Below are 24683 nucleotides of genomic sequence, written 5' to 3' on the forward strand. Positions count from 1 at the left end.
GAATCGGTGTGTTAACTCAGCCAAATAAACAAAGAAATACGTTTGAATTTAGCTCAAATCCGGGAATATAATATTACGTGTCCCTAAAGAGATACGGTTTACAGTAAGAACTTATGGATAATGAAGTAAAACTACTTTAATTGCTGCACCTGAATGTGACGTAGCACAGAGAGTCACAGGCTCCTGTTTCATTTCTGCTTGGCAGGACAGTAAACAAGCCTCAGGATCTGTCAGCCATTTTATTTAGCATTGTGAATCAGCTAGCTTTAAATTATTGTGTTTTTTTCCCCCCACACTATTTGCATTCACACTTTTATGGCCCTCAGTAAACTGATGTACACCACAGGGCTGATTTAAACGAACCTTTCCTTTACTATTCATGGGCTCTTCAGTGTTATGTGGGTATAAAACTTTTTACAGTGTCTCTTAGCAGCCAGCACTGTAAAAACCTATGGCCCTTAAAAACATGCATATGCATATGGGTGTCCCAGAACAGTTAACTGGAATGAAGCGTTTATTAAATTGTCACATTTTTTTTTTTTTACATAATTCTGCTCCACTAGTCCCTGTAATCTCAGACATAGGCGTGATCTTCATCCTCTACTGAGGCCGCATGTTGATGCAAAGCTTCAGCAGACTCTCCAGACTGAATTGGCGTGAGGCAAACGATGCTTTTAGAGCCCCATCGAGGCACAGAAAACATGCGCATTTTTCACAAGGTCTGATGCTTTCACTGTGCTCTCAACTTTCCACCACTTCACCCTCTCTCTTTTTTCTCTCTCTCTCTTCCATCTACATAGCTAAATGAGACTCCAGGGATAAAAAAAAAAAAAAAACACGCTCTAGCCAAGAGTTGCCGGTTTCCCGACACTTTCGTTTTGTCAATCTCACAACTCCCCCCCCACCCCCGTCACCCCCGAGTTCTGCTGATTCTATTGTTTCGGAGGGTTCCCACTTACAAAGCCGACGCGGAGGCTTTAAATACGGAGCAAAAGCGTTTTAATAAAGCATATCGCTTCCCCTAAAGGTCACCGTTACCGTGGCATTAAGTTGAAACGGGAATATTACAACAATGTTACCCCCTCCGCCATAACAAACACGCCACAAACAAGTAATTACAGAACGCTAAGAGAGAAAAAAAAAAAAAAACAAGCCTTGTTTCCATCATTAAAAAAACAACTAAGTGAAGTGGCTGCTCTGCGACATATGGCTGATGTGAGCGGTCTGTAGAAAATAATTTCACTTTTGAAGACTTTGCCGGTGCAGTCCGGAGCTGCATGCCTTGCACTTGAAGCAGTAAACGTGTTAGCAGAATGATATCATGGAAGCTGCACAAGCCACATGCAACCTGAGATAAGTCGGGGCTGGCAAGTTGTGAGAGCTGTGCGCCCACACACATACGCAAAGCCTCTTAGTCACTCCGGCGAGAAAAACAGGAGCGCAAACACAAACACATCACAACAAATACATCACCAAATATCAATACCATCGGCACACTTAAAGCACAAACGGCGAATCTGTCAGCAAAATGACACCGTTTGAGACACTTGATGTGTCGGTGGATTGGTTTAAAAAGAAAAAAATAAGAGAGAGAGACAGAGAGAAAGAGGGAGGGAGGGCAATCTTTCTCTTTTTATGGTTGCCATGGCAGCCCACTTTGCACTCCAAACAGTACAGCTGAGCTGAGAGAGAATTTAGTCATCTGACTCGTTCTCTTCTCCCTCGTTCTGCTCTCCTCTCTGTAAGAGCATCCACGCCTACAGCAGGAGAAGAGCAGGGCTGTTATAGACAGAAAACTTTCAAAATGTCTCACAAGCCACAAGACAGAGGTCTGAGTGAGAAGCCAAGAACTGCGATGTTTTTTTTTTTAGCAAGTCATATTATTCCAGGTTGATCCACTGTATTCCTTATGTAACGACGTGAAATGATTTGCAATGACGTCTAAGGCAGCTGCACACACTTAGCAGTTTCAACAAAAAAATAATCGTACGGGACTTGAACGTGTGACGCTGTGCGAGTGAGACGCGGCGACTCCTGTCATAATATGCAACAAAAGACAGACAGGAAGACCCGTTGCCGTATCCACAATGGTGTCGGATACGTCCAGCTGACACGCTCTATCAGTTCATCGATAAATAGACAAATGTGGATGTTTTACTTATTGTTAGAGTCTGAGAGTGAAAACAGGGAGAGCAGCAGCAGGAGGAGGGAAGCAAAGACCAGCAGAAGTGCCCTTGGTTGTGTAAAAGAAGACAAGACTCACAAGTTGATTGCAGCAGCAATTTTATAAACATTGCTACGTTGTAGATTGCCCTTGGTTGTGGCAGCTCTACATCGACAATCAGGGCATCTGTCACACTGAATGACCACAGACTCCACCTCGATTGTTTCTCTTTCAAGAACCTCTCACTTGGATCCCCGAAAACAATGTCCAAAGCTTTGAAACCATCACAGTGCTTTTAGTTTACGTTTTGTCACGGCCTGTGGCCTGTGCCGCCTTTCTCCTGTGGCTTTCTTTATGGACTCCTTTTCCACGTGACGAGGAAACCTGAAGGAAGACCCGGGACACACTGGAGGGACCGCGTCTCTCGGCTGGGTTGGGAACGCCTGCAGAGAGAGAAGTCTGGATCTCCCTAGCTCTGCTGACCCGGATAAATGTAATGAAATGGATAATAACAAGTTTTCTATTGAATGCTTAAGAACTTCAGTATTACTGTAATATGAACATATCTCTCAACAGATCATTTCAGGAAGCAGACTGATAAAGATCCTCATATAAAAAGGGCATAATGTAATATTTTTGACGTTTCTTGACTATAAAGACCGCTTAGAACTTTAGCAAATTTTTTTACTCATGGAAATTACGTATTTTTTTTTTTTTTTTTACTTTTAAAGTTCTCATTTTATTTGTTTTATAGACGTCGTAAACCTGACATAAAACGAATACTAAGTAAAGGTAGAATCACAGTAAAAGTTGTCGATGGTAACTGAAATACCATTGATCATCAGGGATTGATTCACACCTCATCAGTTAATCCTGAAAGCCTTTCAAAGTGATTTTAGCTGATAAATAGTAATTATCCTCATGCAGTTGGCTGCATTTTCTTGACACTCATGCTAACTTGTGTGTGTTTGAAAAGAGTGCTGCTGCCGGAGGAACCAACTTCAACATTTTTTTTTCTTTTGCAATGACAAAAAAAAAATGACACGTGTATCTTGGCTCTTTCAGCCATGATACACAAGCGACTGGCAGCAGCTTGCAACAGGCATACTCATCTACCATCATGTCTGAAACCCTAAAAGTCCCAGAGAAAGTCGTCTCTGTGCAGCCGAACAGACAGAAAATCGCCCCTCTGGAGGAAGCATATCTGTGTCTCTGTGTACAAAGCGCGAATGCCCACTGAGATCCTCAGCGCGCGCCTCGCTGCTGCTGATGGTGCGTGCATGTGTGATCAAAAGTTGCCTTCATGCGATCTCCAGATAAATAAAACATAAGTTCCTCCGTGGAGTAAACCAAATCATCTCTTTATGAATAAATCATCTCTTCCACACAAATTCCCCTAACTGCTATAGGGCAGCTCACCAGCTCTGCAATTATGCAACTCAGAAGCATGTAATCCTGTCTGGCTTCTTATTGGCTTAAACAGCGATAGAAACATCAGCGCGGCGTAATACCTCACACAGATCCCTGGGCAGGATCGATAATTTCCTCGATGGCAAGAATTCATGAGATTCATTCATGAAAGTTTGATTAGCGGCCAAGCAGCTGCCCCCGTCTGTTTATACTACGATGCTGCAGCTTCAACGCCCAAAGCGATGATGCAGCGTTAAAGACTCGAGAGGATTTCTTCAACCAAAGGCAGCGTTCTCTGTAGAATTTAAATAAAAGTCAAAACCAAAATGAAAATAGTTTACGTAAGAAAATAAAGAGTAAAATTAAGTATAAAATAGTGCTAAGTAATCAAGTTTTTCACAAGCCTTTTAACCCTTTCGTGCATAGTGGTCACTACAGTGGGCAGCTGTCGAAAAGCCATTTTCTTGTGCTTTTTGTGGATTTTTATGTTAGAAAATGCACACAGATCACTGAAGTGGACACTAATGGGTCAGAAAATACACCATCAACTACTGGCCATCAGCTGCAAATGCAAGAAATTATTTTTGTTAAATCCAATATGGCCGACAGACAAAAAAGCACCGACCGACCTGGTCCCTCATTCTACTCTTGCACGTAAAAAAAAAATTGTGACATCAGATAATCCCTGAAGAACAATACTACTGATGTATTTTTCAAATAACCACTTTGTATTTGGAGAAAATTACAATCGATCACCTAAAAAAATAAAATACAATAGAAAATTGTTTACAAAATTTTTCTTTTCTACCGGTTTTTAATGCCTTAAGAAAAGAAAATAAAAAAATGGAAAAAAATCCTGACACAAAGGATCATAATTCAAGCATGAAAGGGTTAAATACAAACAAAATGAACTGAAATTCAAACATTTGAGCAAGAAATAAGAGAATAAATGCTTCAACAGTTCAGGCCATCGTTTGTCCAATCTTCTTAAAGTTTTATAAACTTATTAGTACTAATAGAAAATCTCTCATAAAACTACTGGCATAATACAATTAGTTATCACTATTCTGATTAATCTGCATAAAAACTGAGCACTGTTTCAGGTTAAAGTCGCTCTGGTTACTTCTTTTTTTCTTCTCGACAGGTCAAATAAATTTGTGGCACAAGCCTTGTGACCGAGTCACTACATCTATCCCAAAAAATGCTGTAATGCAACAGAATTGATCCCAAGTGCTACTCAAATGCTGCACCAATAACATTAATAACAACCTGCGTAAATCACCTCATAATGTGTTGAGCATGAGAATTTAACAGATCCCAGTCCAACAGAGCACCTTTGTGGTGTAGCTGAGAAAAATGCGGCAACGATGTAATGGACCAGAAACTCTGAGGAATGTTTCTGTGTTGTTCGTTTTAACCAAGACGGTTCTTAAGGCAAAAAGTGGCTCGACCTGTTTCTATGCTACACGTCGTTTCCCTGAAAAAGTAAACGCATCCACATATATCTAGCCACCAGGTGCAGACTCCTTCTTACACAGGCACAAAATGCAGAACAGTACGACAGAAAACTCTGCAGTACTGAGAAACACAGACCCTCGCCGGTTTACGATAATGCGCCACATGCACAATCCATTACCGGAGGATTTTAAACGGCCAGGCTGAGTAACGGTTGCCATGGCAGGGACTGAGTGACTGACAGAGCCGATTTATTTCAGTGTACAACCGTGTAGGAGAGGCACAGCCGACTCCACGGGAAGGGAAAACCTATATGTACACACAGAAATGTGACACATAAAACATCTCCAAACTAATTCAAGGGAGGCATTGGAAACAGGAAACACCTGCTTCTTCAGGGCAGGTAAGGAAGTGAAAGAAGGGCTCAAACCAAGGGCAACGTCGTCAACGTGCAAGGTTTGATGCTTTTTATTATCTAAATTCCTCTTTCACACAACACTTTGGTTTGCTTCATTTGATTATTTCTCATTAATTCGGCAACAATTCTATAATTTAAAAAAATGAACAGAAGTAAAAGCAAGCAAGAGCTATGGGTGGCCAAATCCTTTAAAACTATGACATCACATTTCAACATTATTCTTTAATTTATTGGACTTATGTGACGTTTTATATTTCTATGAAACTGAATTGGGGCTACCTTTGCCTGTTGGCAATAATAATCAAAATATGTAGAAACACTTGAAACAAATACCTTTGTGTGTAATGAGTGTCAATTATATTGCCTTTTTTTTTATTGAAATGCTGAAAAAAAAAAAAACTACTTTTCAATTATACTGTTATTTATTGAAATGTCCCCAAAGGCAAATAGACCTGAGAACAGGTTTGGAAAATAGGAAAAAAAAAAAAACACACACACACACATACACACACACACACACGCGCGCGCATACGTGCGCACGCACACACAAAGGAAAATAAATTTTCTGTAGATTGTCTGAGTTTCCAATGATAGCAAATCCATTCCCAAAACAGACTACTGAAAAAAAAAGATCTAAATGGCACCAAAAATGTAATCAAAAAAATCTAGAGATAACTCTGCAGTTGTTGGCATCAACGTCCAGAGAGAGCTGCCGCTCATGATAAATTTCAAACCAAATGCAACCACTGAAAAAAGTGCAGAGAGCAGCGGATGGAGAGCAGGAAAGAGGTGGACTGAGAAGAGGTGATGGAAGCAGCTGGAAATGTGCAGATGATTGGATGGATGGAGTGGTGTTTGAGCATGTGTGTGTGTGTGTTTTGTGAAGATGGAGGGGGGGGGGCTGTCTCAGAGTCCACCTGTTTGCAGAGATAAACACAAGGAGAACCCATAAGCACAGAGTGTGGCTTTTGGGAGGGTTTGACTGACGGGGCTGACATTTAGAAAGAGCACAATAAACAAGGTCTCACAAATAGCATGGGGAACCGTGTGGCTAATACACACTTAGCGAGAAACTGTACACATCAGTGCAATACATCAATGGGTAAACAAAGGGGTCTTTGCATTTAGACGCTTGCGTGCCGAGCTGTGTGTACGGCTTGATGCCGAGGCAGCTCATACTGATAAAAGCAGTTGGGACGAGGCAGCAGACAAAGAAAATTTGAAAAAAAAAGAGGCTTTTTCAAAAAAATTTTTTTATAGATTCTGAGTACAGACATAAACACAGACAGGCAGACAGAGTGAGTAAACATATCTGCTCATAATCCAAAAAAGAAGAAATGTTCAGTGCTTTTCCGTGGCCTTTTTGTCTCTCGTGTAATGGCCGTGAACGAGAGGTGAAGCTGCCCACCTCCAGTCTAAATGCATCTCTGGAACATCCTGTTCTCGGATGACGCATAGAAATCAACAGTGAAATGGTCTGTCAGTGTCTTTATGGAAATATCAAGGTAAACATCGTCAGGTAGATAACTATCCAGGTATTTGGGTGGAATGTAAATGGAGGCCATTCGCAACACAAAAGAAAAAAGCAAATAAATCTGTGCATCAGAATGAGTCTAATCAGGTACGGATGTTATTATAGTAATACGAAATGTAATGTATTTTGATGTTTAATATTATAATCAGTATTTATAGTGGATATTTTTTTATAATAATGATTCCCTGTCAGAATCTCAACTAGATTAGGCTTTGTGTAAAGTTCTCTTTATTAATGTGAAATCTGAGTTTAGGTGCAAAGATTTGGAACAAGATGAATGCTGTGGACTATGTGGATTGCAAATCACCAACACGAGATGACAGGGTATGCTCTTAAATAATATTCATAGATAAAAATGTTGCTAAAAGCAAAGATTTGCAATTATACTGCAGTGGCATCAGCCATGGCTACTGACATGCTGTTATAATGAGTCTGTATTTAGTCTGAAGACTGACGTCCTGGAGCTTCAGAGGGAGGTTTTGGATTTCAATCTCGCCCTTTCAGGTAATGAAAGATTTAGGTCTCAGTGGGTGTTCTGTTTGTTATTGTGCTCTGTCTTGGAGGAGCAAGTATTTTCGTCCAGTATTTGGTTTGCAGGCTTGTGCACTTTGAGTCGCTTTGGTACATCGTGATCATACAAGTGGTGATCACTTGAATTTATTCTAGATATCAGGATTTACTTGCCTGGTGACAAGGGGTGTTTGATTTTACTCTGATCTCATCCTCGTCTGTTGAAAAGTAAAATTTGTGCTAACAGCTCACATGTCATGGTAGCAGCAGTCTTTAGTGTGAATGTTGTTACTGAAGAAACAATGTTATAGACCATGATGCATTAGGAAATTTCAGCATTTTTTTTTTTTTTTTACATTTTGTGGAAAAGTTCACTAAAGTTTTCTCTCTCACACAAGAAAAATAAAAAGTATGCGTGGTAATATTTTCAGTCAGTAAAAAGCACAATCCCAGCGTGGAAACTAAACGAGAGCCACTTATACAGACTTACTCATATTAAGCTAAGCTAGTCTGATTGACTAGAACAGAGTAAGCTACGAAAAGACGCCTGGAGCAGCCTGGTGCTTTCTTTCTTTCTTTCTTCTTTTTTTTTTTTTTTTTTGCCGTGACCCACTCGTTACAAAGTGTACAAAGCAAATAACATTTCAAAGGTGTATGTCACATTGCAAGTTCTAATGTGTCATACAAAGATACGAAGGATGGCATCACATGTCCTTTGAAAATGTGCAGCGAGTCGCATAGGACTTTTAAAAGCGTTGCTCGATATGCACGTCCCTATGTGTCTGCAAGCAACTAGGTCACCCACATTTTCAAGGAGAGGATGTTTTCTTCAGGCTGGCATTCGGCAGGGTGAAACATTCACTGTGCTGGTTTTCAAGACACCTCGCAGCATGTAAGTGGCTAACTAAAGCGTCGCGACATCGTTTGTCATAAAGATCCCAAATATCTCCGAAACAAAACAAGCTTCATGAAGGAGAAGCGCGTCCAAGGATGTCGAGCGTCTTCTCCTTAGCATGCCATTTTTACCCTCTTGCTTCTCAGTAGAAACAAAATCTTTGACCGCTTTTGTCAATAATGACAAAATTACTGTTTATGAATGTCAAAAGTGCAGAACTGATCATCTTGTCCAGACAATAAAATGTCTTGCAACATCTGTGATTCACTGGCACGAAGCAAAACAAACGCAATAATGCAAAATAAATAAATAAATGCATGAACACACAGTTTCCTCACACACACACACACACACACACACGCACACACACACACACACACGGCACAAAGAAAAACAGGCTTCTGTATTCTCAAAGAAGCTACAGGGAGCAGACTATTTGAGGAAACACCGACATTCTCTTGCTCAGTGTGGCACACACACGGAAATCAATAGTTTTAGCAGATGCATTTCACGCCTACAGGAGAACATCTGGACTTTGGGTTTTAACCTGGATGGAGCACAGCAGCATCCACAGGCGGGAGAAATGTCTGGATGAGGAAACACGTAAGGAGGGACTCACAAACATATGCAGCTATTCTCCGCTCTCTGATACCTGAATAAGCCATGTATGGTAAATCAAAATGCATAGTGTAAATATCAAAAGGACGGGAAAGCAAGATAAACAGAGCGATGCCGTACAATACAGTGTTTTCTTTATCTGTTCCATCCAGTTGCTTTTCTGGCTCGGATGCAATTTTCAGGTGGATTAGGGAAGGGAATTGTATTTGCTCAACATATACAAAAACCAGAATAAATTTTAAAAAATTCTTATGCTTCCATTTATTATAAGTGTAACAGAGAGTCTTAGTCCTCACACTCCTAATGCTAAGTGCTTAATGGACACAGCTCTGTATTTGTTGCAGACATAAGACTAGCCATTCTGTAGTCAAAACAGAGAGGTCAAAGTGAGCATTAATCAATGGTTACTTTAGAGGAGCTGGAGAGGTCAGCAGCTCAGGTAGAACAACAGAGAGCAGGCAGCAAACATGTGAAAGACGCTGTTCTGGTCAGATAAGACTAAAATCAAATGTTTTGTCCTGAATTAACACAAATAATCCTGCGTGTCAGATTGAACGCGTCATCCCGATGACAGACGCACAGCGAGAGTTACAATGGGATGTTTTAGGTGGGTTAATGTGTCAGAATGGCCCAGTCAAAGTCTCATTCTCCATCTCGTCTGACAGAGCTTGAGTCGTTTTGCACAGAATTTTAATCTCAAGATGAAAGACATTTCTGTAGATTTCCTTAAAGAACTTCCTAGTCTCTTTAGAGTTGTAGTTGGTGTAAATGTATTGTATGAGGAACCGTCACGCCAAACTCCAATAAAATACATCAAGGTTTGTGTTTGCAAAATGACAAAATGTGAAAAGGGAGCATGAAATATTTTTCAAGGTACCGCATTAGCCATATAGCACATATACCGCAACACGACACCAAACTGCACATGATGTATACGTACTTTCAGGCGATAAGTCAACGCGTCTCTGAGGGTTCAGATTGATCTCACAGGGATAACACTGACATTTATCTCCTCATCTCCTCCTTCTAATCCCTCTGGAAAGCTCTAAAAGTCGACCTCGGTGTCGCTAATTTCAGGCACTTAATGAGATTTTTAATTGATGACCTTTTGAGAACAATTTCATACCACAGCTCATGAGAGCACAGCGATGAAAGCCAGCGCATTTAACACCAGCCTAACGCCAGGGTACTTTAGAGTATTCTTATTTGTAATTTTCTTGTTCTGGTACGAAAAAGGTGCCTTTTTTTTATTTGAGATATGTGCTGACATTTTTTTTTTTGTTTTGTTTCTATTCTACTAGAATAATCCAAAGGCAGGGAAGCGGAAAGTAGACGAAAAGAAGAAAGCAGCTCCTTCGTGAAAAGCAGATCTGACAAGAAAATCCAACAGAGTCGCGGCGCTGCGCTTCACATTGCATCAATAATCAAAACTCTAAGACTGCGTGATGAGCTGATGTAAAATCTCTGCCTGGACTTCTCTTACCGTGGTGAGATATCACAACCCTGCTGCATGAAGGCGCCGAGCGAAAACCAAAGAGAATTGAAGATGCCAAACTCATTGGTCTGTTCTGGACTCTGCTGGTTAGCGTTCTGCTGCGTTGGCGTCTGGCTCGGCTGCACGCCGTTGGAGGCCGCCGCTTGCGTGGGAGTCTGAGGCTCGGCTCCCTCCTCGTAGTCTTCGGCGTGCCACTCGTAAGGGCTGAATCGGCTGACGAGGAAGAGGACGACGCTGACGCCGATGTAGGCGAACACGATGCACATCCAGATCTCGTAAGCCAGCGGGTCCAGGAAGGAAAACACGCCAGGCTTGGACTTTGTGGGTTTCTTGATCATGATAGAAATACCCAGAGACATGAAGGGCTTGGAGAAGTCTATCACCTCTTCGCGGACGAGAGTGATAGTAAGCGGGGCGACAGCCAGATCTGCTTTCTGAGGGAAGAGCACAAATGTAGAATATATTTAACAAAACAGCCTTTTTTTTTCTACGCGTCTAAGCGTGCTAGTGCAACGGAAACAGATACAAAATAAGGGAGGCAGCTGCAAAGTTACATGTGCTGCACCACATTGCATATTTGTTTAAAAGGTATGTATTACTATTACCAATAGAATGATACCTCCAGTATAATGTCTTTCTACTTCGTCTTTCGCTTGTGGTCACTCTGCTCTCCATGACAGCTGCTATCACACACATTTTAAAGCCGTTTTACCTCCTGCCACACTACTGCAAACCCGACATACAAAGTACCAGAGACGCAGCAGGTTTCAGAGTACACATAAAAAAATAAGACATGAGTCACAAGAAAGATGTTTTTTTATGAGTCCGGATGCAGTCGGGTTTTCTGAACTGATGTGGGGGGGAATCTAGATTCCATGCACACATTCCCAATACATAAGCCGTCCACTACAGCAAATTAAATTTGTTTTCAGAGGCTCTGCCATAAAGTACAAAATAAATAATGTCCAATATATTCCACTATATTCAGCTCTGGTTTCAAGGCCCATTACACTCATGGGCTTGTTTCCTCCTAGATAAGTTTAATGACCTGCTGTTCTGCACTACGTCGTCACAGTATGCTAGTGTGTCTCTAACCCGCAGTGCTCTAACGACGTTCACCTAAACTCTGCGACAAACGGACAACTGCAAAAGATTCCTGTAACTTTTACTACGGTTAGAGATATTTCGGTAACTTTAAACAGAAACCCGTCAGAGGTAAAACCTTTATTTACTCACGTCATAGACCAGTTCTCCAACCATGCCGTTCCACTTCTGGGTTTCAGGATCTTTGGCTCCGTACTTGCCGTCGGAAACGATCTTAAGCTTGTACTGGTAGCCCACGTGCTTTGCTATCTCTGCAGCCAGCTCTACAATGTAGCCTTCGTACTTATCGTTTCCTACGAGCTGTTCGTGGTTCTTCTTTAGCATCACATAGGGAGACTCCTGGGGGATGAAAATAAGCATCATTATCAACATTGTATTGGATTAAAATTCCTTGTTTCTTGTTGGATTATTGAAGACCTAGCTTTATGGTTCATAAAATAGTTCAGTGCTGCAAAATGAAAAATCAGAAACAAATGTTGTAAATGCATCCCAGTTTACGGAGTCGTTTACTTGTATCGTGTTCATAGTTTGTAAGTTGAGTCTTTTTGAAAAAAAAAAAAATGGATTCAAGAACTTTGAAAGATTGAGATATAAAAGGAAAATTATTTCAAAATACAAGGTATCATTTTATTTTTTACCTTTTTTAAATAATGGTTTCATTCTAACCCAAAGCTATGATCATTATGACTGCACTGCAACAATGACAGTGCTGATAATGTGCAAGCTAGCAAAAAAAAAAAATCTCAGCTGGATTGCGAATGCTGTTTGCAGAATTATCTCTGCGTGAGTTCAGGCTTTGCTGTGCAAGTCTGAAGCATGTAATGACTGCACCTTCAAGCCCTCTGTTCTGGGGAACATGTTTCCTGTTACACCGGCGTTTGTACGTCTCACACTGATTGACTGGCCTGAGAAATTACAGCGGGGGCCACACTTTGATTTCAGAAAAACTGTTTATTTCATACAGACTCCCGGTCACCTCTGTCATAACGCTCCACCAACAATCGGAAGGTAGCGATTCCCACGAGCTGGGCGCCTGAGCCCGTTTTAAGCCAGGCTTTGCTGAGCATAGCGAATCCTGCCAATATGGTTCATATGGCCGTAGAGATGTTTAGGGGATTCTTCATCATGCTGCAGCTACGCCTGCTCTGTTCCTCCTACGGTTAGGATCAAGGAAATCATTGCTTCACAACCCCGGCATCCCACTGGCAGACAAATGGCACACCAGGGAAATGCTGGAGAGAAAGGTCTGTTTTGTTTTGCTGTCATGGGGTATGCATTGACAGTTACAGAAAAAGGAAAGACGCACACTCACTAGAAACAGGCTGGGGCATACAGACAATCCCTTGATGAGACATTGACTAAACACTTCAAGGCCTATCCACTGCCCCTCAGTGTTGTGAAATACAATACTCTTTTCAGGAATGTAAACACAACGTAAATGTATGTGTAATTTACAAAAAAACCCCCAAAAAAACGGCCAAACAATTGATGCGATCGGATTGAAGCAGACGGTGTTGGAAGCTGAAGCTCGTAAAAGCTAGCCCGTGTCCTTTTTCACCAATACAAAACAAGGCAGGGGCGACATATTTCTGTTTTACGAGCCCTTCCAGAAGTCAGTTCCGGTTTATACACATGCTGCATTCTGTGACAGAAGATTTTTAACAACAGAGAGACTGTAGACTCTGAGAACACCCTGTACCCGTAGTGGCACACATATTATTATAGCTTAACATATTTCCATCAGCTGTCGTCAGCTAGACTTATGTCCCCATGGAGAAAAACATCCTAAAACTCCAACTGACATGACAAGTCACTCACAGATAAGTCTTGGTTACGATACATGTAGAATACGCTTTTCTCAAATCTAACCCACAGCCCTTATCACCTAAATCTCTGATATATAGGACAGTAGACTTAATAGAGTCTTGCCAAGAGTTGTTATGTAGGCTACCGGTGACAGCTGAGCCAAAGAGAGGCGAGAGAAAGAAAGGATACACTGACATATTAAAGCGATAGAAGTGGTTTGGCCTTAAATTGTCCTTTAATCAAACGCAGTGCTCTACTTCTCGCCAGCTACACCCGTTATCCTAAAAGCAGCGCCGGTGCCTCCTAGTCTTCCCTTATTTATGCATCTTAAGACGGCAGTCACGATTAAAAGATTAGGGAATAAATGAGATGCAACTCTGCAAGTCCTCGACTCTGCGTGTCATGACACCAGAACTCTGCGCCGCTGCTTAGTTTGGTCAATAAAGCGATCATTATTCCGAGCAGGCGTCTGTCAGACAGTGGGAGAACTGAATACAGCTGGAGGAGGGAGGCGGAGGAGGGCAAAACAATCACACAGGTCTGCCAAATTCATCGTGGGTAGTGAACTTTCGGGGAACTCCATCATAAAAAGAAAATGAAAAGTGTTGCCCCGACTGTCCCTGTGTCAATCTTTCTTCCCTGCTACTCCTTCAAGATCCCTTGAACTTCATATTTCGAGACTTACCAAAATAGTGGTGACTATATATGTCCTGTTCAGCAGTCCGTGTGTGTCATTATTGACCCTGGAGAGGCTGGCTGTGCTCACGTACTTCTCATCTTCATTCCAGTAGCCAACCTAGGAAAAGGAGGATGAATCAGAGGGGGACCTTCAGCTCCTCTACTTACCTCTGTAGACTTTAAGAGGAAATTAAATGATTTATGAAATCACTAGCAAGAATTTCATAAGCAGCATTTGCTATATAGAATATATATGTATATAAAAAAAATAATCGCATTCAAACAGTTCTTGAAAAAAACACAAGAGGTACTATCGTTTTGTGTTTTTTCTACATAAAAACCAAATGAAGAAAACGTTGGGATTCCTATGAAGTCCTGCACATGTTTCCCACAGAAAGGGGATCATGACGGATTTGTAAAATGCTATCGAACACTAACAGTAATCAACTAAATAATATCATTTATCATTTCAGGTTGTTGTTTTTTAAACTGAAAATATTATCACGACAGTGGGAATTGAGAGGAGTGACACCCCAGGGAGCCGAATAAATATTTATCTCGATCTCACAACTTTCGCTTTGAATCGTTCTGCAATAATTTATTCTCAGAAATGGGAGATGCAGTACCTTTTTTTTTTGCAGTGAACAACAAATTACCTTTTCTTTAGACTTAGTTGATATTTCATAAGGAACTGAACTATTATCAGGCCGTTGTGCTCGTTGTTCCAACTAAGAATTAGATTATTTTATTTTATTTTTTTTAGGTTTTAGCCCAGTTGGATTATGCAAATGTGCTCTTTGGGTTTTATTTATTTATGCATGTATGTATTTTTTTTTGTTTTTTTTTTCTAAATCAAATTCATCATTACCAGAAGTCAACCATCCATTTACTTTATTTACCCCGTTAATCCCGTTAGGGTCGTGGAAAACTAATACAGCAAAACACTTATTAGCATTTAAAATTAGCCTGGAAGCAAAACAGTTCTTTATGTTAGTTAGACGCTACACACATTGATGAAAGCCCAGAGTTTATGTAGCTAGTTGACAGTAAATAACTAAATACATAAATAAATACAAAAACTAAATTAAACATGAGTTTATCGCCATCTCCCCCTCCCCACCCCTCCCCCTCACCCTCCCCCGGTCATTATTTTACCCATCTGCTTCTGTAAGGCACCGTTTTAAAGAAATGCGAGCCAAATTTACACAACCAGAGCTGGCACTGGTATCTGTATACAAGTTTAGGCTGTGGAAAAAGAAAATGGTTCAAAATCATTAACATGTTTCATCAAACCGGAGCTGCAGAGCTAATGAGATGCCATGGTAAGCATCAGAGTGACAGTAACTCCCCACAATGAAATGTCTGTTGGTTTTCACAATTGCTGTCTATGTGAGCGTTTTTATGTTTCTGTTTTCACCATGGAAAGCACTTTGAACTGCCGTGTTGCTGAAATGTACTATGCAAATAAACTCGATTGATTGATTGATTCTTTTATGTAAAAACACAGACAGATATGGCATGGAAACCTCTTTAAGGAAACATTGCTCTCAATATTCCAGATGATAAATTACCAAATTCATTTCTGCCTGATCAGGAGCCAAGTGTGTGCTAGTCTAACTACTTAAAGAGCTTTTATCAGCTTGTTATACCTGTGCAACCTTAAAAATAAAAGGTGGAAAGTGTTAACATTCATTGTGATACACGAATAAAAGCCACTCGTTTAAAATTATTTTATCCTCGTCTCTTGACCCTTACTAAATACTTGTCTCATTTTGTAAAAAAAAAAAAAAAGGGCATGATATGTCTGATTAAAATTGGCTGAATAGATATTACAACAAGAAATTCACAAAAAAATACTAACACCGAGTGTGAATAAATCAGAGAATAGAGAATGTGTAAGTTAAAATTGTGGAGCTTAGGACTGCTATTTACTTTGTGGTTTTCTACCATCAGGGTGCAAGAACTTCAAATAAACCTTTGACATGCATTATTCATACAGCCTCTTTTCATGCTAAATCTTTCTCACTGTTGTTAAAAGTCAATTTTATCCGTATGCTTCAATTAGCAATTTTCTCGGTTCGGTTTTTCATAAAGTGAAAAAAATATTTCACTTCATATCAGCTTCAATATAAGAAACTATTGCACCTGCTCTTTCTACTAAATTGAACCAATACACACATTTCCTCTCATCTTGAATGGACACAACTGTGGTAAAGCGTAAGGATATGTTGCATTTTCATATTTGGAGTTCATAAACTTCGGAGCAGCAGTGAAGGTGTGTGTTATTGCAGGAGAAGATTTCTTTTCATACGAGCCTTATTCCACTGATGAGGGCCTTTTTGCTACCTGATTGACCCAGAGCAAATAAAACTTTAATTTGTACGTGACAAATATGACCACAGGTCTTTATTGAGCTCATCGAAGTACGCAGGAGAAAACGAGCCGGATTATTGAGATATTACGGTTGCAAGCGCAACTTTTGTGGCTCCTCGGGCACGAATGAATGTCAGAGACTGGATGCCTCGGGCTTACCTTCTTGGGTCCGGACGGGGCCAGTTCCATGACACTGACAGTATAGTTGGTTCTGCGACCCTTCTCGTTGAACTGTATGTGACCGGTCAGTCCGTCAATTTGAACCTGTAAAGATATCACACGTACACAGACGCTCACGCTGAGGCTGAAACACAGACGGGCGTACGCGGCCAACGTCGTGACGAATCAAACAGAAAACGTTAGCAATGCCGTAATAGTTTGTGACGTGTTTCTACAGCAGTGGCGCAAAAAGTGGGTATGCAGGGTATGCAACGCATAGGGGTGCAGCACCAGAGGGGGCACTAAAACCCCGTCTGGAGGGGGTGGCGCGCCGATGATGTTTTCCCATACACTTCAGCGAGCCTTACGCTCCTTCACCTCACGCACATAACGAGGTAAATGTAGCGGGGGGGGAGTGAGCATCGTTCCTTCACCCTGACGTTCCTTCCCTCGGGTGGGGGGGATCTATGTTTTCGCATCCACCTGAATAATGTGTAGTTGCGCCACTGTTCTACAGTACACGCTTGTGACGTCCGCGCCGCTCATGTCCCTGTAGAGGTGAATGACAGACGGTGTGCATGTATGCATACAGTGCAGTGTGTTTGTCTTGGTTTGGTGATGGAGTTAATTGAGCGAACGCGGCTCCGAGCTCCAGTCTGTCCGCAGGCAGATGGCTAGATTGACTCTGCACAGCCTCTGCAGACAGAGCCTTGGGCTCCACGCATGCGCACATACCATTTTTTTTTTATGCCAATGTGGGGATACTCCATCTTTTTTTTTCCTGTCTGCATATTTTCCAATATTGTACAGATAGCATAGTGAATATAACAGCAATTCTCTTCGCTTCTCAGCGTACGTGCCAAGCGGCTGCGTCTGGCCCCGGGAGATCAAGAAGGCCTCACAGCCGGGCCACCATTACCATTCCCTTGGCCAAATATTACATTTCTAAACTCAATTGTTGATGTCATATCCCATGATGATCACAGCTGAGTAATATTGCCTGCAGGTTTTGTTTACTAGCCGTGATGTCACATTTGATACTGGGGATTTTTCCTATGACTTAATGTGAACTTTACGCGACAGAATGAGACCTAATTTGTTCAGCCAGCCCTGGCTCAGGAGCTGTTAGCCAATGTGCCAGTCAAGGATTTCTTCACGTCTATGCAGAGTTGGGGTATTCATGCCTCTGTGTGTGTGTGTGTGTGTGTGTGTGTGTGTGTGTGTGTGCGTGTGTGTGGAGTGTTGTGTCTCTGCGCACGAGTGCAGACCTGCTGCAAGGCTCTCTGGATGTCTATGCCCTGTCCCCAAGGGGCTGGCGGGTTGGCGAGACACTCTCCAGCGTTGCCGCGGCGAGAGATGTCTATCCTCTGTCTCCTCAGGTACTGGAAGGCTGTGGACATGACTTTCACCCCGTCGTATGTCAGCGCGCCCATGTACTGCAAACGGATCATCCAAACAGACGCGAGGTTTGCGAAAGGGTAAAAAGAGCCAAGATGGCAACTGAGACGTGAACTTACACCTCAACATGAATTCTGTGTATTCCTCGTATATTGAAATCTCACCCTATTCATTTGTCGTGCTCAAAGCATCACTAAAGAGGCCTCCGTGTTTGATTTGCAATTGAAAATCTTTGCAGGTGGAAGCTGTTTTAATTTGGCTGAACATTAATCACTATCTAGAATCTCAGATCTGAACCAGCAAATTTAGATAAAATATATATATTAAAAAAAAAGAAAAATACAGATTCAAAGCCTTTTGTAACCTTTATATGCTGCTCACAGTTAAAATGTTATAGGAAAAATGGAGAAGCACTGAAAAATGCCCAAGAAATTATAAGTGGCTGACTTTTAACCTGATCAGATTTGTTTTTCTCATCAATGAGCAAACGATGCTAACAAGAACTCGGCCCCTATAGGCTCTCTGCAGATAACAGGAAGGCTAAACAAAGAGTAGCTCTGTTATAACCTTGTGTGCTTTCAATGTGTTAAAATCCAAAATGTGAAGTGTTGCTCTCATATATAATATTCAAGATTTTCAATGGAAATCATAAGAGAATAACATCGTTTTTACAATCAAAACTTGTATCATAAACACTGATCAAAAATTTGTTGAATCTCTTGTCAATACCTTCTGCTGTAGGTAATCTTACTTGGTAACAAAATCATGCACTTTGTGCTACGATGTAACTTTAATTCTGAAAAACATACAGTACAAAAGTGTTAATTAAAAAAACAACAACTGTGTGTTACTTTGAGTCCAGTCTTGGGCATTTTGGAGTCTTTGTTGTCAAACTCCATCCACTGCTGGACGATGCGGCTCACGCTCGGCTCGGAGTTGTTAACGAGCTGAAAGCCCGTGATGTTGGCGCCGCCTTTCCTCAGGTCTGTCAGATCAATGTCCAGGAAACCCTGTGACCGACAGCAACACAGACTTAGAAGTGAAACGATGACACTGAGGTAGCTCCGAAGACAGGAAATGAAGGGCACTCAGTGGGGTGTGGGGTGAAACATGGAACAAGGAGTGGCTTGTAGCTGGCAGTGCTAAGAGGTTACAAGATGATGCTATTTATATCATTTACATGAGAAAAGTGATGGCTAGTGCTGCACATTTAAATACTTTTATGCATTTTGGTTTTGTAAACGTCGATATACAAGCGGTTTTCCTGTAACTTGAGGTTGTTTCTCCAACATTAGCACAGCTGCTTCAAACTGCCAATTTCGAACTTGTATGCGCAGCACATACACGAGCCTGACAGACAGCAATTCGGCACCTCCGGTTGGTTGTTTCTGACTGCAGTAGAACCACAGGAAAGGCAGAGGAGCTTGATGTTTTTTGTTGTTTTTTTTGTTTGTTTTTTTTTTTACAAATTATGTGCCTCATATTCGAGACACATATTCTCTAATATAAATAATAGAATAAAAGAACATCATGGCAGCTTTAACAAATATGTAAAAAAAAACAACCTATGACATCAACTTTGAATCTTGTCTAGAGCCTTTTTGTGTGGGCTTGGTGTATTATTCCTCTGTATCCATGACGTATTTTGAAAGTTTTAATTTCTTCCAACAGTGAAGACAAACGCAGGTTGCAGCATCAAAACTTTCAATAGCCTTATTGACACAATCAGTAAAGAAAAAAAAGCATGGAGATAAACTTTTATATTACTTGTTCACTTTATATTCTTTCTAGGGTTTAGTGTATATACGTCAATATTTTGCCCAAGACTTTGTCGTGTTGAACACATTCCACCGATTCTTTTTTGAAGGACAAAAGAAGCAGACACAGACAATAAGAAACCTCATTTCAAGCAGCACTAGTCCAGAGGTAATCTGTGACGGTCTGAATCCTCATAGGTTACAGTCAAAAATGAAAGGATCAAAATCTTACAGGATTCAGGGTGAAATAAAGCTCATGCTTCACACAACCCAGAACAGAAAATGGAAGAGATTAGCAGGAAATGCATCTCCTACTCAGGTTTTTTTCCCCCCTGGCTGGTATGTAGGTGTGGTTTTTTTGTTGTTTTTTTTTTTACAGGAGAGAGAGACAGAATAGAGGAGATGGAGCTTCAGTCTCTCAGCAGGTTGCCTGTCAGTGCGCAGAGAGGAAGAGGCAGGCGAATGGGAACAGGTGGGAGATTCTCTGTGGTTTTTAAAAGTGGAGTTTTACCAAATGAATAGGAAAAGAAAAGGCTCTTCCTCGCATTGTCACTTGCTCGTCAGGCATCTGGCACAAAGTGTTTAGTGATTTCTCCTTCGTCTTTATGCCGACATAGCTTCGTAAAGCTTTGGTTCTCTCTTTGCTACACATCTGTCTCAAAATATTTGTTTTTACATCTTCTGATCTTTAATATTCCCACAGTGATGAAAACGGCTCGCTGTTCAAATAGAACAAAGTAACCTGAAGTAGCTTGAAAGTTTAATTGCAGTACATTTGTTCAATTTAGTTTAGTAAAAAACTTGCACTATCATTGCCACTAACAATTTGATTTGGATAAAAGTGAAGCAACTTTTTAAGATTTCACTTATGCAAGTCGATCAGTTACCAGAAATTCCTGATCTCTGGCTTTCTGTTTCCCTTTGTCATAATTATGATGCAATGAAAATACTCATTTCCTTCATTCACTGATAAATAAGCTGGACTAGCATCCAAGCTGACATCATCAAGTCACCATAACAACCATTAGACGCCATCGACACACCAGATGAGCTAAAAAAGGTCGCTGTGTTTACCAACAAATGAGAACAAAAACGACATTTTTTTTTTTTTACACAAAGTTCCCAACACCCCATTTTTGCTTTATTTTTTAATCTGATCTGCTTGGTAAGTTAGATCTTCCTGCTTCCATGGGGCGCAAAGAAATATCTAGATATGTTTTTACTAGAAGGGATAATACGAAGAATCAAACAGGACGAATCTCCTTAAATTTTGTTATCAATGATTTTTGTATATAAATTATTTATATTATATATTTTTTTCTCTCCCACTAAAAAAAAAAGAAAAACTTTTGGTATTACACAAAGCTGTTACAATAGAAGAATACTTTATTGTGAGGCTCTTTATACGTGGGTGTACAGGAAACCTGACAAAATCTAAGCTACTTATTTTCAAGGAGTTTGGACGGGAAACTGCCTCCTGCTATCATCGCTTTCTTTGAAACTGGTCAGTTGTCTGTGTCTGCATTTCTTGTGCTTTTTCTTCGCTCCATGAATGAATTAATATCAAGAAGCGAGCTGAAGAGGTTACTATAGAAACTAGCCTTTGCTAATGGTGGACATGTAGGGTGGGAGGGGGGGTCGTGTGCTTCCAACACGTACTGTAAGCCCATTTCAACCATGCCCTCCTCGGATCCTCACACAGGCACAGACATGCAGGGCAGTAAATTAATTAGCAAAATTGAGAAAAGGTGCAAGGACAAAGACAAACTATTTTAATTCTTTCATTCCCTTTTTTTTTTTTTCCTTTTTTTTTTTAAACAGGACTTTTAACGGGCACCATTATTAACGACTGCAGCCACTTTGCAAATCAGCCGCTCCTGCCGTCCGAGCCTTATCATCTGAAATTAAATCTGGCAAACTGGCCAGACAAGAGAGATTGAACCAATCTAAAGCCCGAGCGGTGAGAAATTGTCAGGGCCAGCGGCTGCATATTAATGTTGTTACAGCCCTGCGCTTTCTGCCGGTGTCAGCTTAGACTTCGCTTTGCGGCATTTACCGAGTGCCGCACTTGTCTACGTATTATCGGCACCGAGGGAAATGGTAGGAAAACAATAGAGAGCGCTGATAAAGCTCTCACAGAAAGGCTCGCCTGACCCTTTTCTGTCAAACTATGTCTGCGCAGTTTTATTTTTTAATTTTTTTTCCCCCTCAGACTGTCACAGATCACCCTCCTGTGCTTTAGTCTACTGCTGAACTGCTGTCGTTTCCGCTGCTTTGACAGAGAAAGAATAGCTGGAGTGGAAAATGGAATGAGAAGATGTAAAACCAGATAGTTCCACCCTAATTTATCGGGTGCGCGCAAGTCTATTAAACCGGCGATAAAGCGCTGAAAGTCAGGAACACAGTTAAAAGCTCAATTTATTGGCAATCCAAATTCAATGAAAGTATGAAGTAGGTGGGAAAGTGTGTGGGATTCCTTTTTTTTTTTTTTGCAATAAAGAAGCTGTTCTGTCGCTGCAATTTCTTACCAGGTTGGCGAGGATGTAGTGGAAGCTCTTTGCGTTCTTTCCTTGTTCTACAATCTGCAAGGCAGAAGGAAGGGGAGAAAGAAAAAAATGAAACTTTTGTCACAAATAAAAACAAGTTTACAAAAGTAATACCAGTATTACTATGTCTTTAAAAAATGTGATACTACTGAGGTAAATAGAGGCACAACTGTAGCTGTAGTTTAAGGGGACACTTAAAATATGTCTCTTCCTTGTGCAACATCATGAGAAAATTTAACATAATCAGGAAAGAAATTAGGAAGAGAATTGTGGACCAGCCTGAAGATGCCAAGTTAATAGTTTAAAACAATGATATGCAAGCACAAGGGAATGTGAGTTAGAATTACATTCTTTTTTTTTTTTTTTGTTGAGGGCTGCAAATTCTTGAAATTGCATGTAGCAATATTGTTTGCAGTTTTCTTTTTACACATTCCGACTCTTTTGGACTCTCAGTTTTAGTTCAAGAACATAAGTAATTTGCCAAAGCATTCATAAATGGTAGGAGTATTTTATTTGAATAAATTCTTCCGATATTAGAATCAATGAGCCGAAAGAATAAAAGAAATCTGATTTGAAAACGTCAATGTGTGCATTTCTAGTTTACAACATTCTCTTTTCTGAGGATCTAAATTAGCTTTTTTTTCTCCCTCCAATATTTCTTTAAGCTTCAGCGTTAGTCTTCAGTTCTCTTCAGTGGGAGAGAGTTTAAGGAGCACTCATGAATCCTTAAAATTTGCATCACCTGGTCTTTGCTGACAATGCGTGTGGACGAGCCATAACGAGTTAATTAGCATCCAATGCACTGGTATGAACTGCACGGTGCTTCAGCTCTCTGTGCGAGTATTAAATAAATCTTGACCCAGCATCAACAGCTAGCAGCGAACTCCTGAGAATAATTCATGAATGAAATGGCCTGATTGCACGTAGCCACACATTAATGCGTGCAAACGTCTAAGTGCCAAAATTAAAAGTTGAGGGTTTGTGTGCAAATGTTGTCAATATGCGTCACATCAGAGAAGAACTAGTAGGAAAATAATAATTTGAGGCATGTAAAATAACAAGCTTGTGACTTTTGTGTGTGTGTATGTGTGTGTGTGTGTGTACAATGATACTGCAGGTCATGACAGAAGGTGGCATTTGTTATTAATGGTGACACCAGCGCGCAGGCCAGTCCTCTGGCCAGGCCTCAAGCGAGGAAAACTTGAGAGTTGGAGGAGAGTCGCAGCCCAGTGCAGACAACAATGCGCATGCCATAATACCGCCACAGTGGACTGTCAAACGGAAAGGTTTTGGCATCAATTTCCTTTTAATATTACATGCAAATTCGAAGAGTCACGCAGAGTTCATTTGCGACAGAATAAGTTTTTTTTTTTTTTTATGTCTTCCCATAATAAAATGCATGCAAAAAGCAATTTCCTATCGCAAAAATATTCTTCTAGGTGGCCAAAGGGGAAAAAAAAAGTAAATAAAAATGACATTCTTCCTCTATATGTTGACCCTCAGGATAGTTTCTGTGACATTATCATAACATCTTTTGTGTACTGTGTGAGATGAACTCAGGAGTCAGTTTAAAGGGCAAAGCAGGGAGAGGCGTTTCCACACGTCCGTGCGCATGTGTGTGTGCGTGCGTGTGTATGCATGTGTGCACGTGTGTGTGTGTCGCTGCCTTTGTCATTGTCTGGATGCACAGGGACAACAGTGTGGAGGCAGCCAGTGCATGTCAGTGATTGATGGCAGTCGTCTGAATGGGGAACTTCTCCGGTTCGGCTGCTGTAAACTGGTGAAACCTGATGCAATAACCTTAACGTTAGACACCGGCTCATCAATAACAGTTTTGCACAGCGGCCTCAGTCAACAGAATGAAACTATAAATGTTTTTATTTTTTCCTTCTTTTTAAAAATTTTTTTTTTATAAACAATATAAAAGAAGGAGCCAAACTCAAAAATGAATAATATCAATGACAAAAAATAAATTATACCCTGTCGAATAAAGGTCAGTCAGAAAAAGGCAATAATGAACCACTTCAACTTTAAGGGGCTTTTGAAATAATGGGTTATTGACTTCAGAGCTTCGCTGACAAAATGCAGCTCAGATTGAGAAGGAAGCGGTTTATCCAACTTGCAGTGGATTATCAATCCTCATAGCACCTTCATCGGCTGCTTGATTTTTAATCTGAGGATCCGGCATAGACTGACTGAACAGCAAAGTCAGCCGAAAAAACCGCATCTGCCGCACAGCATGTCAGCATATGCATGAGCAAATGATTCAGTCTCACAGCACAATGTAAATATGGTCTTATCTGGAAGAAAAAAGACGGAAAACACAAGTATTTAAACATAAACAAACACCGAAATAAGTTATT

The 24683-nt window shown here is 40.8% G+C and overlaps 1 protein-coding gene across 6 annotated transcripts in view; it reads right to left on the bottom strand.

The window, feature by feature from the left end:
• The window catches only part of gria1a (glutamate receptor, ionotropic, AMPA 1a), an 85877-nt gene that overhangs the window by 28055 nt on the left and 33139 nt on the right, over positions 1 to 24683 (bottom strand). For all 6 annotated transcript variants that reach the window (XM_081612045.1, XM_081612049.1, XM_081612046.1 and 3 more), the window contains 7 exons: positions 22303 to 22356; positions 18869 to 19027; positions 17888 to 18055; positions 16620 to 16724; positions 14095 to 14205; positions 11736 to 11942; positions 10488 to 10933 (listed from right to left, as the gene is read on the bottom strand). In XM_081612045.1, the coding sequence (XP_081468171.1) occupies positions 10488 to 10933; positions 11736 to 11942; positions 14095 to 14205; positions 16620 to 16724; positions 17888 to 18055; positions 18869 to 19027; positions 22303 to 22356 (1250 nt within the window). The remainder of the gene's footprint in view (positions 1 to 10487; positions 10934 to 11735; positions 11943 to 14094; positions 14206 to 16619; positions 16725 to 17887; positions 18056 to 18868; positions 19028 to 22302; positions 22357 to 24683) is intronic.

The sequence above is a fragment of the Poecilia reticulata genome, chromosome 10 (assembly GCF_904066995.2).
Source record: "Poecilia reticulata chromosome 10, P_reticulata-male-v2, whole genome shotgun sequence".
In the NCBI taxonomy this organism is placed as follows: domain Eukaryota; kingdom Metazoa; phylum Chordata; class Actinopteri; order Cyprinodontiformes; family Poeciliidae; genus Poecilia; species Poecilia reticulata.